General features: G+C 36.9%; 1 protein-coding gene across 5 annotated transcripts in view; it reads left to right on the top strand.

Annotated features, from left to right (window-relative positions):
• Positions 1 to 16583, top strand: part of CDC14A (cell division cycle 14A) — a 65313-nt gene that overhangs the window by 6700 nt on the left and 42030 nt on the right. For all 5 annotated transcript variants that reach the window (XM_080407096.1, XM_080407092.1, XM_080407095.1 and 2 more), the window contains exons 3-4: positions 5179 to 5254; positions 13176 to 13268. In XM_080407096.1, the coding sequence (XP_080263222.1) occupies positions 5179 to 5254; positions 13176 to 13268 (169 nt within the window). The remainder of the gene's footprint in view (positions 1 to 5178; positions 5255 to 13175; positions 13269 to 16583) is intronic.

The following is a 16583-nucleotide window of genomic DNA, read 5'->3' as shown; positions in this document are numbered from 1 at the left end:
GCTACATTCAGAGCGCATGCAGCAAGAGCCTTACGGTGCAGTGACCTGAATGTTCTAGTAACCCAGCCTAGGAAAGGGGGAGAGAAAAGCAAGTAGAGAATACTTTTTTTTTTTAATGCTAATTCAGTCTCATTGCTTAATTTTGATAGTAAGATGGATCTTTGTACAATGCTGAAAAAATAGTGTAGTTTTGCAGTTAGGAAGCTCTATTTCTGCTAGTTCCTGAGCTTCTTGTGGTCAGTCTTTTGGTTTAAGTAATTGATTGCAAGCTTGAGGTGCTGCTGTTTGGGCAGAAAAATGACTTTATATGGTTGCTAGTCTCCAGAGGGCAAGTTTCCTACCTAAAAGAGTAGTTGCACTCCAGTTGTGGGGTACGTACTCCTGAAAATGATTGCAAATGTTAAAATGTGTCTCTGTTTACAAGTTACTTGCATGGCAGCTTACTCAATTATTGGTTTAGTAACATCGTCCCCTGTTAACATTGTTGCATTGTTAGAACTGACTTGGTAGATCTGTCCTATTCTCCTCCCACACACCATACGGTATTTAGGCTTTGGATCATAGTCAAACTGTTGGAAATACCTACAGCCTGGTAAGAATGCATGCATGCCCTCGTGTTCAGTGTAGTAATAACACTGAATTTACACTGGTCTGTCTTGAAGAATCCTGAACTAGCTTTTCAGATAAGAATCTCCTATCCTTTCATTCGTACCTCCGTTGTTGTATCACGAAATTGTAAGTGAATGGCAGTATAAAACTACTGCTCTGTTGCATTCATCTGTGGGGAAAAAGTGTCAGGCTTCTGGGGTAAAATATAAGTAGTGCAATTTATCCTTGAAAGATAACTTGCTATGTTGGCCATAAATAGATTAATGTTAATATGGAGGTTATCAATTAATTTTGAAGTCCACCAGGCTATAGTATTCCTTCATTGACCATAACTAGGCTCCATCTAGTCATTCAAGATAAGAAAGCTGTTTATCGTTCTTCTGCTGTACAAGGGTCAATGGTATTCAAATGCTTAGTTACAAGTGACTTTAGCATTCAGAAGAGGTGCCCAACGCTTGAGCTGACTGGTGGCACATTCACATGGCATCCCATGGAACTGCAGTCAGGACAACTTAAGCTGCTGTCCTAAAGAATTGTGGGCTGTTTCTTTTGCTATTGAATTCCCTGGAAGAATGTACAGTAGCGGCTTGCATGACAATAAACCAATGAGCTTTTCATGGGCTGGCCTTTATAGGTGGATGACTGTTCCTGTGATACAATACAGCAAATACTTCAGATGTTATGCTATAATGGATAGGAAGGAGTGGTTCTAGGAGTCTAGTCTAAGGAGAATACAGATATAAGAAACGTATGTCACTGCTTCCAGGTAGCATTATGATAGTATTTTTGAAGTAGAGTATTTAAATATTCATGTAGTACGTTCTGAGGTTTTGCTGCTTCTTAGTTTGAGAAGCATAAGGATAGCAAGTTTCCATGGGATGAGGGGGAAGAATAATTTGAGCTATCATCTAAGTACTTGATTAAAACAAAATATAATTAAATGTAGATTAATACCATACTTGCCTTCTGTTCCTCATATCTGGTTCCCACCTCCATTGTAAATGACTGTCGCTCTTAATTGGCTTAAGCATCAGAGGCATCCTGATTTCTTTTTATGTATAAATGCTTATTAAAAAATCTAGATACAAAGAAAGTCTTTTACCTGTAAAAGAAATGGAAATAAAATAATACTGGGTAGATTGTTATCAGTGACTATCATATAGGACTTCTATTTTTTAATCATCAATTTTTGACAGATAAAGTTCATTATTCAGATGATGACTTGGTGTATCTGTTTTTCCCAATTTCCCATCTTACTTACATTTAACTCTGTCAAAATTCTGTTCTGAAGAAGAAAATCCTCTGGGTGAGTCAGGATCAAGCGTCTCCTAATTCAAGTACAAAAATGGCCTGTTATACTAGAAGTAATGAGGGTACATAAGATTAAACCCTCTGTTTAGACACATCAGGAACTGTATTTTTTTTGAAGGATGTAGATTGAGGAAGGATTTTGTAGATCAGTTTGAGTTGAATACAGAGCTTTGCATTATCTTTCAGAGAGCTCTTTGATTTGGAGGTTTGTAAAGGAGTTGTTTCACTTAGTCCATCAAAAAAGGACATTCAAGTTTGTTCCAGTTTAGAGGTATGAAGTGCAGAAAACTTAAAATTATACCTTTAACAAATAACCTTTCTCCCTGGCATACCAATGAAGTTCATGGCTGTTTTATACTGCCTACGTGGTATTATGTAAATAATTTGAGAATTGCCAGTGTTTGATATATGGGTAAAAATGCTGGTGCAACAGTGACCAAAAGTGCCTTTCCTTTATGATTGTGTTTGGATTCTGAGAAATCTCTTGTTTCTTCAGCATAAACAAACAGTGGTAGCACCAGAGTCTTAAACACAGATATTTCTTCTTTGGTGCCCTGTGTTGAGAAGCATAGAATACTTAAGGATAATAAATGATGGAGAAATAGTCAGTCTAAGGTTGTAACATCTGTAGCTTGGTGGCTGAGAGAATCTGAATAGTTTTATTTTGCCAAAATATAATTACTTCAGGGATAGACTCAAATGTATCTTATCCTTATAGCCACCAAAACTGTATTTTGTTGTGGATAAATTGATTTGTAAATTAATTTTCATGTGCTTTTCCTACACTTCTGTATGAGTTTTATCACATTGAAAAGTAGAAGTAGGTATATGACTTCATATTGATTACTTATAGCAAATGAATAGTAATAAAAGCTTACTATCCTAAAGTGTGGCTGTAGTTCTTCAGTGCTTTAGATGAACTATAGGTTGAGTTATATCTTTGAGCTGAGCAAAGTAGCTTTGCTCACACCAGTTTAAAAGAAGTATTCTGTATTTTAGTACCTATCATATTCATGCTTTTTCACAATATTTTTAAAAGTATACTTCACAAAATAATCTTAAAATCATAAATTCTACTCTTTCATCATGTATTTAAATTAAAGAATACTCTAAAGTTAATGGAACAAGATAGGGTTGGGGTTCTGATTTAGAGAAGGTGTTAGTGCAGCAGAATGGGAAGATAGTGTTAGTAAGCCTTGTATTTAGCTTTTCTAAGAAGCTACATTCACTCTAGTGTTGTTAGAGCTCCAGTTTTATTTTACATAACTCATACTTGTCCTTCTTGGAACAATTTTCTTAATCTCTGTTAAAAACTGTACAGAGGGTTTTGTTTTAAAAAACCTGTAATTGATGACTATATCTGGTAGACTTTTCTAAGAACAAATGAGGAATTCTGAAGCTAAACCATGCTTTACTGCCACTGCAATTTCCCCTTGACTGTGTTAACTTTTTTGCAACCTACAAATGAAGTCCTAATACTTGGGCAGCTTAGTCTTTGACCCAGCTAATGAGCTTCTACAACTGAGCATTATGTCATAATATTCTGTACCGAAGGGTGGAACTGAATCTTAACAAACACATTGTTACTTGATATTGTAAAATAGATGATACTGAAATAGCATTGGTATGGCAGGCAAGCTACTCATCCTAGACAGTGATCAGAGTAATAGAACTGTCTCTTTTTTTGCACTAGGCTTAGCCTTCTGTTTGAGAGAATGTGGGAACATGTTAATAAAGGTATAAGCTCCAAAAAGATAGGGTGCTCCTACTTTGTTGTTATGACCACTTAGAATAGCAGAATGGCTGAAGCTGGAAGGCACCTCTGGAGGTAGTCTAGTCAACTCCCAGGCTCAAAGCAAGGTCAACAAGAGCCTTGTAGAACTGGGTTGTGACTTCACAGGCTGAGCAACTTTTTCCCAGTGTTTGTCTGCCCTTGTTGTAAAGGTTTTCTTCTTACGTTTAACTGGAATGTAATAAATTTTCCTGGGAAATAAACCGTAGGGAAGAAAGCTTGAAAGATAGTACCACCTATTCTATCATCTGATTTCAGTAAGCTTTTGCTCCTTCAAAACCCAGAAGTACTAGAATGTAATTACATCTTTATTTTGTCATTCCCAAATAACATGTTCAGATGCTGGTGGCCTGTTTTGTCAATAGGCAAGAAGTGTCCTGTCTCTTTTGATAAAAGACTTAAAGCAGAGCAGGTTAAAACAGTTTAAGTTAGTCCTTTCTCACTGTTATTTATAATGTGTGCATCAACAAATTTTCATAGTCTTTCAAGATAAAGACTTCTATACATAAATAGAAAAAGCACTGGAGGAAGCTTGCAACTTAAATTCTGAGCAATTTCACACAATGGGTGGGGAAGGAGAAAGTGCTAGAAGGTGTCATTTATGTTGCTTTCATAAAGGCTGCTATTATTTGTAAAGATACCTATATGAAGGATTACCCAGGAAAAGCACTATGTATCCCAAGCAGGAACTTATTTTACTGCCCAGTAATTTTCCTATACAGACTACTGCTACTAGCTCTTATCCTAAGGACAGTGATTGCTGCTTCAAAGGTAACGTGAACGTTTAAGAAGACTAGGAGAGAAACAAGAACAGTCAGAAGATATGAAATAAATAATAAATTGAAAGAACGGCCTAGCAACAGGAGTATTGGGAGGGACAATGACAAACGGACGTAACTGTATATAAAGTGAATATGTAATATGTAATATGTAATCACTGGAATCATGGAGGATTGGATAAAAAGAAATAAGCTTAAATTTCAGACAGATCAACATTGGACATTATTAAATAGAATTTCTTAAGAGTAGTAAAATTTATTTAGCATATTCTTTGTAGTGTCTGATGATATATTCTCATCTTAAGCGGTTGTAGAATCTTTCTCTAGGATGGCATCAGTGTGGCTTAAAGGGAAGTAGATCATATCTTGAAGTTCTTAACTCTGTGGTTTGACCAAAACCAGACTGGATAGGGTGGAATGAAGAAAAAATTCTGTAGTTAATGTGTATATAGTGGAAAAGTAGTTATTGGAGCATTTCAAACTGAAGCTACAATTACTTTCAAGTTAACTGTTACTATCATCCTCTAAAGTGAATTCATAAAGGGCTTATTTATTGCATGATATATATTGGCTACTTGGTATCTCCCAACAATTATTGATTTGTAGCATGAACTATCAACAGCAGGCATGTTGGAAGTTGCTTAGCTCTTGTATAAATATTTTCATTTGTTGTTCTTTTTCTCCTAGTTTCTATGGAGATTTTGGACCTCTAAATTTGGCAATGTTATACAGATACTGCTGTAAACTAAATAAGAAATTGAAGGTAAGCTTTATTTAAAAAGTGTTCCTATATTTTTTGGTTTGACATTCAACTAAAATGTATTATCCAGTTTGAAAGTGGTTATTAGGTGCTCATTATCTAGATGGTTAGTACTAAGCTTTAAGGTTATTCTTTGATCTGAATCTTTTCCTTTTGAAGAATGGAAAAAATGAATATGCTCTTACTGTTGCTTAGCAGGTGAGGCACTGAATGATGTGTTCATTTCTTTTAATAACCTTACAGTTGCAGGAAAACAGTAACAAAACCTACTCTGGATGTTTCATGGGTTTGCAGATAACGAAGTGGGTATGCTAGTATGAATAACTGAAAAAACAGATATTGAAAAAAACAACCAAACAAAAAAAATCCTATGCACATGAACAAGAACATGGGTCCTGAAACCACACTACTTAAACTAAATCATACTCAGTGAAACAGGTGAAGTTTCTAAATCAGTTTAATAAAATGCTGCTTCTAAGAAGTGTTATGGAAATATTTTTACACATATAAAAATGGGTTCTTTTTCTGTCTTACTTGTAGAACTCTTACTCCCCATCATTTAATTCATAGAAGCTTTCTTATTTTCTTGCTTCCATATAATGATCGTTGAATCAAGGCAATTTTGAGTTGCCTTACACTAGAGAGAAAATTTTGGTATCTTCTCAGGATATCAAAGTAGCTTTTTGTTCTGACTGAAGTGTTGATCCTTTCTAAAGTTGGCTAGAATTGTAAATGCAGCAGTTAATTCTGAAGATCATCATGAAGATCACCCTGTCTGAATTTTGTTCTAACAACTGTCCTCTTGTAAAACCACAAGCCTCATGTGGGTTGACACTGGCCAGAAACAAAACGCCTGGCAGCTGCTTGCTCGCTCCCACCCCAACCCTGGTGTGGGACAGAGGAGAGAATCAGAAGAGCAAAACAAAAAAAAACCTTGTGGGTTGAGACAAAGACAGTTTAAGTGGAGGAATAAGAAATGGGGAGAGATGGGGGGCAACAAAACAAGTGATGCAAAAGCAGTCACTTACCACCTCCCACCAGTAGATCAATGCCCAGGAAGTTTCTGAGCGATTGCTAATTTGGAGAGACTGCTCCTCAGTTTTATTGCTGAGCATGATGTTATACGGTACGGAATATTGCTCTGGTCAGTTTGGGTCAGCTCTGCTGGCTATGTGCCCTCCCAGCATCTTGCCCACCGCAGCCTGCTTGCTGTGGGGCAGAGTGAGAAGCGGAAGGCCCCGGTGCTTGCCGTTGGGCAGTAGCTGAAACACCGGTGTGTTATCAACACTGTTTTAGTCACAAACCTAAAACATAGCGTCATGCAGGTTGCTACAGAGGAGACCAAACTCCATCCCAGCCAGACACTGTACACTCAGCATATAGCTGTAGAGTAATTTAACCTGGTCCCCAAATGCCTGTGAGAATGATGTGTATGTATAGAAAATTTATCATCTGCAAGAAATGAAACATCTTTTAATTCCAGCGTACTAATTAACTTCACTTGTATGCAAACAGCAAGGAGATCCTGCATTAAATATTTTGGAGCTAAAGTTTTTGTAATATAAAATATTAGACCTGTTACTGACAGAAGGGGAAAATGGGATAACAGATGTGATAACACTGTCCACTGTTAAGAGGATTCCTGTATCAAAAATGACATGGTTTAGGACTGTTTGCATCAATGAAACCATTATGCAAGTTGATTCATGCTGTTACTTTCAGGGGCATGTCGACTTAGTCTTTAAGAGGAGGTTCTGCAAACTGAGGCGTTTGTAGAGTTGCTTTAATCTTTTTGCAAAAAAAAAAAAAGTGCTTCCAGTGAAAATTTTAACTGCTTCATGATACATGAAGTTACAAATAATAAACTCTATTTCTGATTCTGAATGTTTATGTTCATATTGGGAAAACGTTGAATTTGCTATTTCTGTGTTAACACTAAATAGAGCTTATAAGTAAGTTATCACTATTTTCCAGTGCTATTGCCCCATTCAAACACATGACCAATGATGCTCACTCACTAGAAGTCTATTTCTTTTTTAACCTTAATTCCATAGGTTGTGACCTTCTATTTGAGTCATTAAAGACTGTGGAATGTTTGCTCTGTGAAGCGGTTTCTCCAGAGAAGAACCAATAATAAACCTGCTATTTTAACTTTCACTGTGCCTATGAGAACTAAAGAGATTAGTTCTGTTTTTTTCCAGATTCAAATAGATACTGTGATCAGTTTGAGACCTGAATATAGTCTCATGTATTGCTGTTGAAGTGCACCTTCATGCTTTTATAGCTGAACTAGAATGCCTTCAAACTGGACCCTAGGTACCAAGAGTTTCACCCAGAAAATAAGACGACAACTAATAAATACCTCAGGGCTTTGTGTTCGGGGTTTTTTTGGGGGGTTGGTGTGGTTTGTTTTTTAAAGGATTCAGTATTAAACAGGAGCTTCTTTCCAATTCTTATTCTTACGTTAAGACAATTACCAGCACTGAATGAGGCAAGTTGCTCATCATACATGGCTTGTAATAATGACATAAAAATTGTATATTATAATGGAAAAAATACGCAAAGGAGCCAAATTGAAACTAAATTAAACTCAAACATTTGCAGGGTTGATTTAGCAAACTGTGGTGTCATTTTAATGTAACCTTTATATTTTTTTGAAAAAAGCAGATGCACTTGCAGGGCTAGGTGAAGAGTACAGATGATCAGGACCAGGACAGAAATCTCCTGCAGATCAGCTGTGGTCTCAGCTGGGAGGAGGTGCTGTTTGGTGCTGCTACCTTACTACAGGCTAATTCCAAATAGGTTAAACTACGAGTGCATAATAGAGAAGAGTAACTTGATCGTGCAACCACTTGAAAGTAATATCTGAAATCAGACAGCTAGAGCTTGGACTACCACCAGCGTGGTATAGAAACTTGCACATGAATAGATTCCAGTCTGGCTGACTGGCACTACCCCTGAGGTAGGCCAGTACCTACTCTTCTAATAGTTAAAATGTATACCAGACGCTGTCCTAACTTCTGCAGTGGGTAAGTAGGCGTGTAACACTAAATCCCAGGGCTGAGGCATGCATCTGACGTGTACCGTAGACCTAGCTACAAAAGACTGCTGCCTGGCTTCACTAATTGAGAGTTATGTATTCACGGTTTCTACCCTTCTGCCCTTCATCTTCTCATGTCTGTCCCTCACAAGTGTCCCTGAGCGGATTCTTGAAGCCCGAATTAGTGTAAGACAGAAGTTCATGACCTGTGACTTACCTGCCAGCAAGGCGCTGATGCAGTGAGCAGCCAAGTGTGGTAATTCTCACGTGGCACCAGGGGGACTTGTAGGCAGCCTGTGATCAGTGTTTTAGAGATGGGAAGTGCAGAGTAGCTCTAACATGGGGAAAGAGTTCTGCTGGGCAGTCTGCTTTAGCATACCTGTGCATGAAGGGTAACCGTGCCCTGTGACCAGCAGCAGGACGATAATAGGAGGTAAAAGGCACTGCAGATCACAGTTCTCTGGAAATCCAGCCTCTGCTGTGGGAGGGTTGTTGCTGCCATACTGCAACACTTTTGGGACTCTGAGGCAATCATGGTGCTTAAGCCCAGATGACTTCTGCCATGACTTGATATATGCCTGCTTGGGTATGCGCTTCGTGTATTTTCTGACAAAAAAAGTCTTTAAAAAAGTGTGGCACATAAAAAAATCACAATATGTGGTAGTTCTTGTGTGGATATGGTGTCTCAAAAGGAATTTAAGACTTAGGCTTTTATTAAATTTAAAACTTCAACAGGAGAAATGGGAGTATAAGATGTCATTAAATGAAATAAACCCCACAAACTTCCCCTCCAAGTCTATCCAAGACTTCCCAAATTTTCCTTTTGGGAGAGGAATTAGACATGGAGGCTGTTTTCTGCTTTCCTCTCTCTTTTCTTGGGGACAGGTAGGGAAGGAGAAAGGTACCAGTTTGAAATGTGCTAATGGCAGACCAACATTTTAAACTATTGTAAGTTTATACTGACTGTAAAAACGGTGAGTTGTTTTGTTTTGAAGAGCTGAAGACTTTATTCAGATACTTACTTGCTGAGAAAGTTGAAAGTAAAGTCCTGGTTATGCTTTACAGGAAAACCTGTCTGTCCTTGTTATGTTTGTAATGTTTTGACTGCTGATTGCTATAGAGATGATCTTGACTAGCCAAGTCAACAGCAAGAAAAATGCTTGGCTCTGCTATCTCCCTACTTTTTCTTTGAATTCTGTTTGGGGAAAAAATGCTTGACTAAGTAACTGTGATTAATTTATGAAAGAAATAGGTTTTTTTCTGTTTAAATAAGCCTGATATATTAAGAACTGCTTTAAAAAAACCTGTATTTTATGTGTGTATTGTCTTTTACAATCTCAGTAAATTCAGAAGCAGGGGTAATCAGAGAGGAGGGAACATTGCTGAGATAAATGATGCAAGTATGGAAGATCAAAGGCAAGAGGGAAGGGTCTGGCAGGCTTACGAACTATGAGGTTAACATTTCTGGAATGCTAACTGTATTGCTGCTGAATCTCAGAGGGGTTTGGTTTATTTTTGTTTTAATATAAACAAACTGCTGGGCATACACATGGAACCATAATAATTGCAAACATCTCCTTTAGGACAGCTTAGATTCTGAGGCAGCATTGCATGTACATGTTTTAGTACATTTTCTCTGAACAGTTTCCCAGCCTTGTATTCCCTGCTATTTGTATGTACTTATTACATAAATATAAACGTATATATACGTAAAAAAATAGTATTTGCATTGATCCAGGCTTATTAAACACATTGTAATTTCTTGCTCAAACAATGCAAGTATATTAAACCATATCTAGTAAATAAAATACTGTCAAATAATCTGGTGATTCTGAAGAGATGTCGATCTGGTAATTGTCCACAGTGGCACCTTGTAAAGCCTGTCACCAATTTCTATGCAAGTAAACCTCTCATGAGGTCTTCAAGAAACAAGAACAGATCTATATATAATTTTTTTTTTAAAGTATAACCTTCCAGTGAAAATAACGTGTTCTGGAACCCTTTCATACACCCAATGAATTAGTTTTATCACCTCAAACAAAACTTGCCACAGTTTTCATGTAACCTCTGCTCTTAGTTCAAAAGATTGTGTTGGAGTTCATTCCTCTGGGATATATCTTGACAGGTACTGTTGTGTTATGTTGTTACATTTTTGTCTTCTAATGATGTGTGAAACTGCTAAAATTTTCTTAATGGTGAAGAAAAATATCTTTAGTGCTTCGTAGTGTTTGCCTTAGTTTTGTTTTAGAAAACAACTATCTTAAAATGTTCTATCTAACTACAGCTGTTTTATGGACAGCCTGTATTGAAAAATTCCTTGTTGAAGCATTTTTGGTTCTTCATGAGTTGGCAGTATCTAAGGGAACTAAAGCCCTAATCCTTTCAGGTGGCGCTCTAAAAAGTCACCTTAAAGAACTGTCATTTAACACTTGTTATCGTTGAACATAGCCAAAGGAATAGACCTAGCTTATTACACATGGTGAGAAAAATGAATATTTTCTTAAATAGATCATTTAGCTTAGTATTGATATTGAAAGGATACTGAGCTGAGAATTTGTGTGTTAAGGTTAACAGACATTGCATTGACACTTCAACAAACACTGTAAAACTTGGCTTTCTGTACCTCATATGCAAATAACAGTAGTTTGTTTTATAGGCTTCTGAAAAGTAAAATCCTGATGCGGTTTTCTTATGGTGCTATGCTATAAGCTGCTAATACAAATTTTCAATTTTGTGTTAAAGCTTTAGTTGGAATTCAAAAATTTAAATATTTCCTATAGCAGTATGGCTCATAAGGATTAAAACCTTACATTTCAGAAATGAAACGGTTTTGAATGGATTATTGAGAATGAAAAATTATATATTTCATTTAAATGTTCTGGGAACTTTAAGGTGAGCTTTCACTTTTTGGCTACTTCAGTTACAAAAGCATCTCAAAATTGGAATGACTTGACATAACTACATGAGTAAAAGAAAATTTCTGTAAAATAAGAAATATGGTCTTATTACATAGAACTTGTAGTTAGCAGAATGTCCTCTTTGCAGTTTAAAATAGCATTTCAGGTGAAGTGTAAACTGTTGCAAAGAACTTCACTTTAAAATAAGTAGTAGTCAACAAGTTATAATTGAAGTTCTGTCACTGTTGCATAACTGCTGTAATCTTATCCCACCTACACAACATGGGTGGAATTGTAGTTAGAGAACACTAAAATTAAAAAATTGAGGAGGGGGAAGAAAGGAGAGTTCTTAAAATACTGGGATTCATTTTGTCAAATTTTAATAATAATTGAATGCTTCACTAATTAAATGACTACTTGTGCTTTATATGTTTGCATATACACAGAGAGATGTTGCTGCTGGTCTCAAGATACAACCTCTTCCAATCAACATCAACCAGCTCTCTTGGGAATACAGTTCTATTTAGACATACTCAGTAGCTTTAACTCTCACTCCTTCCACCTATGGAAGTTTTGGGTGTTAAGACCAGATTGGAATGTATGGTTAGAACTACTGTTAAAGGTGCTGGGGTTTTTGGGTTTTTTTTGGGTGGGTGGGTGGGCAGGGGGCATGTGTGGGGAGAAAGGTAAGAAGCACGCTGTGATAAATACATGAGTTTTCTCCTGGTTTGTTTGTGTGGTGTTTTTTGCTTTTTGTTTTTTTTTTCAAAATTTGATTCTATGGTTAAAGCTGTCCTAAAATTTGCAACAAGATTTAAGATGATAGTTGACGTTTACAGATTTCTGGAAGTGAAATACAGTTGGCACTACGTAAATAAATAAAATCACCGCAGTGATTACCCCACAGGTGTCATCAGTACCAAGAGGAGGAAAAGAAAGTAAATTTAAGTTGTCAGATTGGAATTAAAAGCTGACACTGGGTAACAGCAACACTGGTATAAAGGTAGTTTATAAAATACGCAACCTCTAAAAGTAGAAGTGCACTTCAAATATTCAGAAGCAGAATCCAGTATTTTTGTTGATGGCTTCCTCAAAACTGTAATACTACTGTAGAAATCTGTCAGGAAAAGCATGTGTGATAGTGTCTAGAATATAATGAAAGTGTAGCAATTTATGAAAAAACAGTAACTGTCCAACTTGCCATTGTTGACAAATCACCAAAGTGATGATTTTATTTGTCTCTGGCTTCAGATAGCTTTGCTGCAGTTTGTTCTTGTTCTTTTCTGGTGCTTGTTGATCTTGTTTTCAATGGAAGTTTTGTCTAAAGGATTTTCACAGAGGCTTCTTTTCTTCTTGAAGAAAAAAGAACTGCGAGTGTTACTAGTTTTGTCTCTGTCTAGCCCTTTTTTTCAGTCTTTTCACTTGTGCAATCATTTGTGTGGTGGGTTTTTTTTTTTAGTGAGTTCTTGCTGTTGAAGCTTTCTAAAGATGTCTGTCACACCATTTTTAGGTAGTACAGATTGAAGAGTGGTGTTAAACTTATAAAATGCCTGTGAGATTGATTGCTTCATTTTTTCTTTTGTCTTTTCCACAGAATTATGTGCTAAAGAGATTTAATGTTTAGAAGGGTGTTTTAGTCTGAAAATCTCAATGTCTTTAATCAATATTCATAAGCTACTGTTTCAAATATTTAAACTTGGAAGGAAAGTTCCAGGTTTTTATGGAACATTTTGGTTCAGCTGCACTTCACAGGATATTTTCACGAAGCTAACAAAGAGATCTGCCCTGATACAGTGCCTGTTTCCCTGTACTTTTATTCATAATGTAAGAAGATTGTTCATGTTATCAGTAATTTTTTCTTCTTTAATTTTAAGAATCTCCCTCAGAATTTTTTCTGACTTTTTTTCAGTTTTGGAAAAGTGACTTTTTAAAGTATTTTTAAAGTGTATTCTTCTCTTAGTAAATATGTTGTCATTTTTTTTAACAGTATTTCAGTCTATCAAGAAAGAAGATAGTGTACTATACCAGTTTTGACCAGCGGAAACGAGCAAATGCGGCGTTTTTAATAGGTGCATATGCTGTAAGTATTATCACATGGATACTTCCAAAATTCTTTGAGACATCTGCTATGCATAAAGTAGCATCTCAAGGGATGGTCCTTTAGGGAGGTAGGCAGATTGGCATTTGATTCTTCTCTAAGCTCTCTTTGAGAATTGCTATATGAATTTTAGGGAAGCCTTGTCTTGGACACTTAACTCCATTTACTACACAGAGAGTGGCTTTGGTAGATCATGTGCTTGTTTCCCACAGGATACTATTTTCTTGAATGTCAAAGCTGCAGACCACAAACCTGCCTCTAAACTTGGTTGTGTCAGGATCAATTGCTGCTCATGGCAGTAGTGAGATTCATACTGGGGAGGAGAAAGCTTTTTCTCACAGCCTTGAAGTTACTAGACCAGAGGCATAGTGATTAATGGATGGGTTTCTTTTTGCAGTTAATTTTTATAGCCTACCAAGAATAATGGAAAAATTGAGGTATTTTAGCCTTCTAATATTACAGATAATATGCAATACACAGGGCTATCTTAGTTACACAAACCTAATTTGATATGACATCATGTAAGTTTGGATAGTCCCAAGCAGATACTTGCACAGCTACTTGTGTGTCTTCATAGCAGTGTAGCTCAGATGTCAATTTTGGCTTTCTGCTCTACTGTCTGGAATTGGAGCACACTTGTAGAAAAAAGTGTCTTTGCAATAGCTTGTTTTACACTGATAAATGTTGGAAATAACAAGCTGCTGGTCCTGAGCTGACATCCACATGGTCAGCTGAGTTCTGGAAGTCTGTTAAGTCAGGCTTTATACTGTGTGAAACCTGGTATATTTCTTTCAGGTTTGAGCTCAGGCTGAAAGCAGAGCTCAATAAATGAAGATGATGAAATAATTGAGGTTACAGGTTCTTGTAATGAAACAAAATGTTTTACTACAAGTATGAGGGTGCTGTGTAAATGTTCTTGAGAAAGAAGGTCTATTTGAATTTAAAGATGGAAAAATACTTGGGATAAGTTCAAATGTTAAAAATCTTTGGGTTATATTTTTAACCCTTGGGAGTAGACCTGATGGAACAACTCCATGGAAGGAATAGTAAGAACAAATGAGTTAGAATGTTCTAAATTTGTTAATGGTTTTGACCATACAAGGCTATATTTAATAATGCTAGAATTAATTTCCAATTCTGTGGCTTATGTTCTGTTTAAGGAGCCTCCAAATTTGATAGGCTATCTTGCTAAGCTTTACTGTCCCTTCAGATCCAGAATGTGTCCAAACTGTAGCACCTTCAGTAATGATTCCCACACTAAGTCTGTGAAGAAACTTCAGTCATTCCATTTAGACTGCTTTTTGTTTTCTGCTTGCACCAGATCTCCAGTTCTCTGTCTAAAAAGATTCACTTCATGCTCTCAAGTTGGTCTAATTAAGCCTGTAGCTAGAGAACACTCATTTAGCACATACGTAGATTACAGCACCTAATTGCTTTCACTGGATTGCCCATGTCTGATCCTGCCCTCATCTTCCAGTATATCCTAGAATCCTTGGAAAGTAGGATGTTGGCATTTTGAAGGGGATGAGATGATCAAAAAATGGTTCGGGTTGGAAGGGGCCTTAAAGATCATCTGGTTCCAACCACCCTGCCATGGCCAGGGACACCTTCCACTAGACCAGGTTGCTCAAACCCATCCAGCCTGCCCTTGAGCACTGCCCCGGATGGGGCATCACAGCTTCTCTGGGCAACTGTGCCAGTGTCTCACTGCCCTCACAGTAAAGAATTTCTTCTTAATAGCTAACCTAAGTCCTACCCTCTTTCAACTTAGGAACATCGCCCCTTGTCCTGTTGCTACAGGCCTTACTAAAAAGTCTGTCCCTATTATCTTTTTATTCCCCTTGTCTGGTCCTTGTTATATGACTATCTAAACTAAGTGGTTTTCTGTGGGTAAGGGGTTAAAAGGCCCTTATCAGTATTAGCTAGACCCAAGGAGAGAGCACTACTGTCCATGAACAGAACTTCTTGCAAAGCAAGTTTGTAGGGACAGAAAGGTAAGGAGGTATGTAAGGTGCAAGATGGAACTCCAAGCAGAGGACTGATCAGCTGAGTAAGGCTATGGCATAGTTGCAGCATTTAAGACTTAAACATGGGAACAGCCTAGTATATTTGGTGGCCTTTATGTGAAGGAGCTGCTCAGTAGGTAAAGCAAAGGATATGGGCATGCAGTGGCAGGAGTGGGGAGGAAGCAGAAATCTCTCTGAGTGAACTCGAGAGGGGGAGCACACAGTTTGTGTACAGTGGCATGTCTGTGTATGTACTCCATGGGGGATATCAGGTGGCACATCACATAAGGAGTTGGTAGCTTATGCATACAATACGGTAAATTAGTGTGCTACAACTGCATGCATGTTTAACCCTTGCCTAGCCTGTTTTAAGCTGCTTATGGCTCTTAACTGCTAGCATATGCAAGTGACCTACATCTGCATTTGATACTGTTACTCCTCTGTCAGGCTAGTAGATGTTTTAATTATCTTCTGATTAATGAGGAGATTATGTAGCAAGAATAATTCTTCACTAATACAGTGTTACTAGTATGAAAAAGTATTCATTCTATTATTGAAAGTGTCTTAAGTTACTTTGCAATTCCTGTCAGTTTAGTACAACATTGGAAAACAGTTTGTACAAAGGTGTCCAATATGTTAAGTGTGTTATCCCAGAATTATTTCTGTAGATGTGTATGCCTAAACTGGCAAGTGTTATGGGAGTTCATTCACCTTCCTCTATAATGATTGATACTAATGCTGATAAATAAATAAAATGAATACTTATTTATTCTAAAAAGTTATTTATGATCTACCTAATAGTCTGATTTTTGTTTCTTAACTGCAGAAACATAGTTTTTGTAATCCAGGCATATTCATTTCGCCCTCAAGAAATATTTGCATTTTTGGAGTGGTTTACCTATGTTCAGTTGGATGCAGTAGATGTACACTCTTAGGTTATGTGATAGGGCTGTTCCTGACCTGAAGGAATCTAATCATATTCTTCAGTAAAACAACTGTTTTTAATGGGCAGTTTGATCTATCACAATTTGAATATCCAAATTGTGACAGAAATACATGTACTCTTTGATTTAAGGTCTTCTAGATGTTATGTCTTAAGTTACACAGGCTTTTTTCGATGAGAAAGTCCTATAACTATGAACTCTACCAATGAGTGAAAGTTAATTGAGAAGGCTTGTTTTATTTGTTCTGGTGTTAAAATATTAAGTGTAAAATGAAACGTGGAAAAGAGTGGATCAGGTTCTAGGAGTGGGTTTCCAGTGATGATTATACAACTTAAATTGTTCCATTA

The sequence above is a fragment of the Falco punctatus genome (genome assembly GCF_963210335.1).
Source record: "Falco punctatus genome assembly, chromosome: 11".
NCBI classification, from domain to species: Eukaryota; Metazoa; Chordata; class Aves; order Falconiformes; family Falconidae; genus Falco; species Falco punctatus.
Note: the sequence above shows the minus strand (reverse complement) of the source record. Positions and strands in the feature narration are given on the sequence as shown.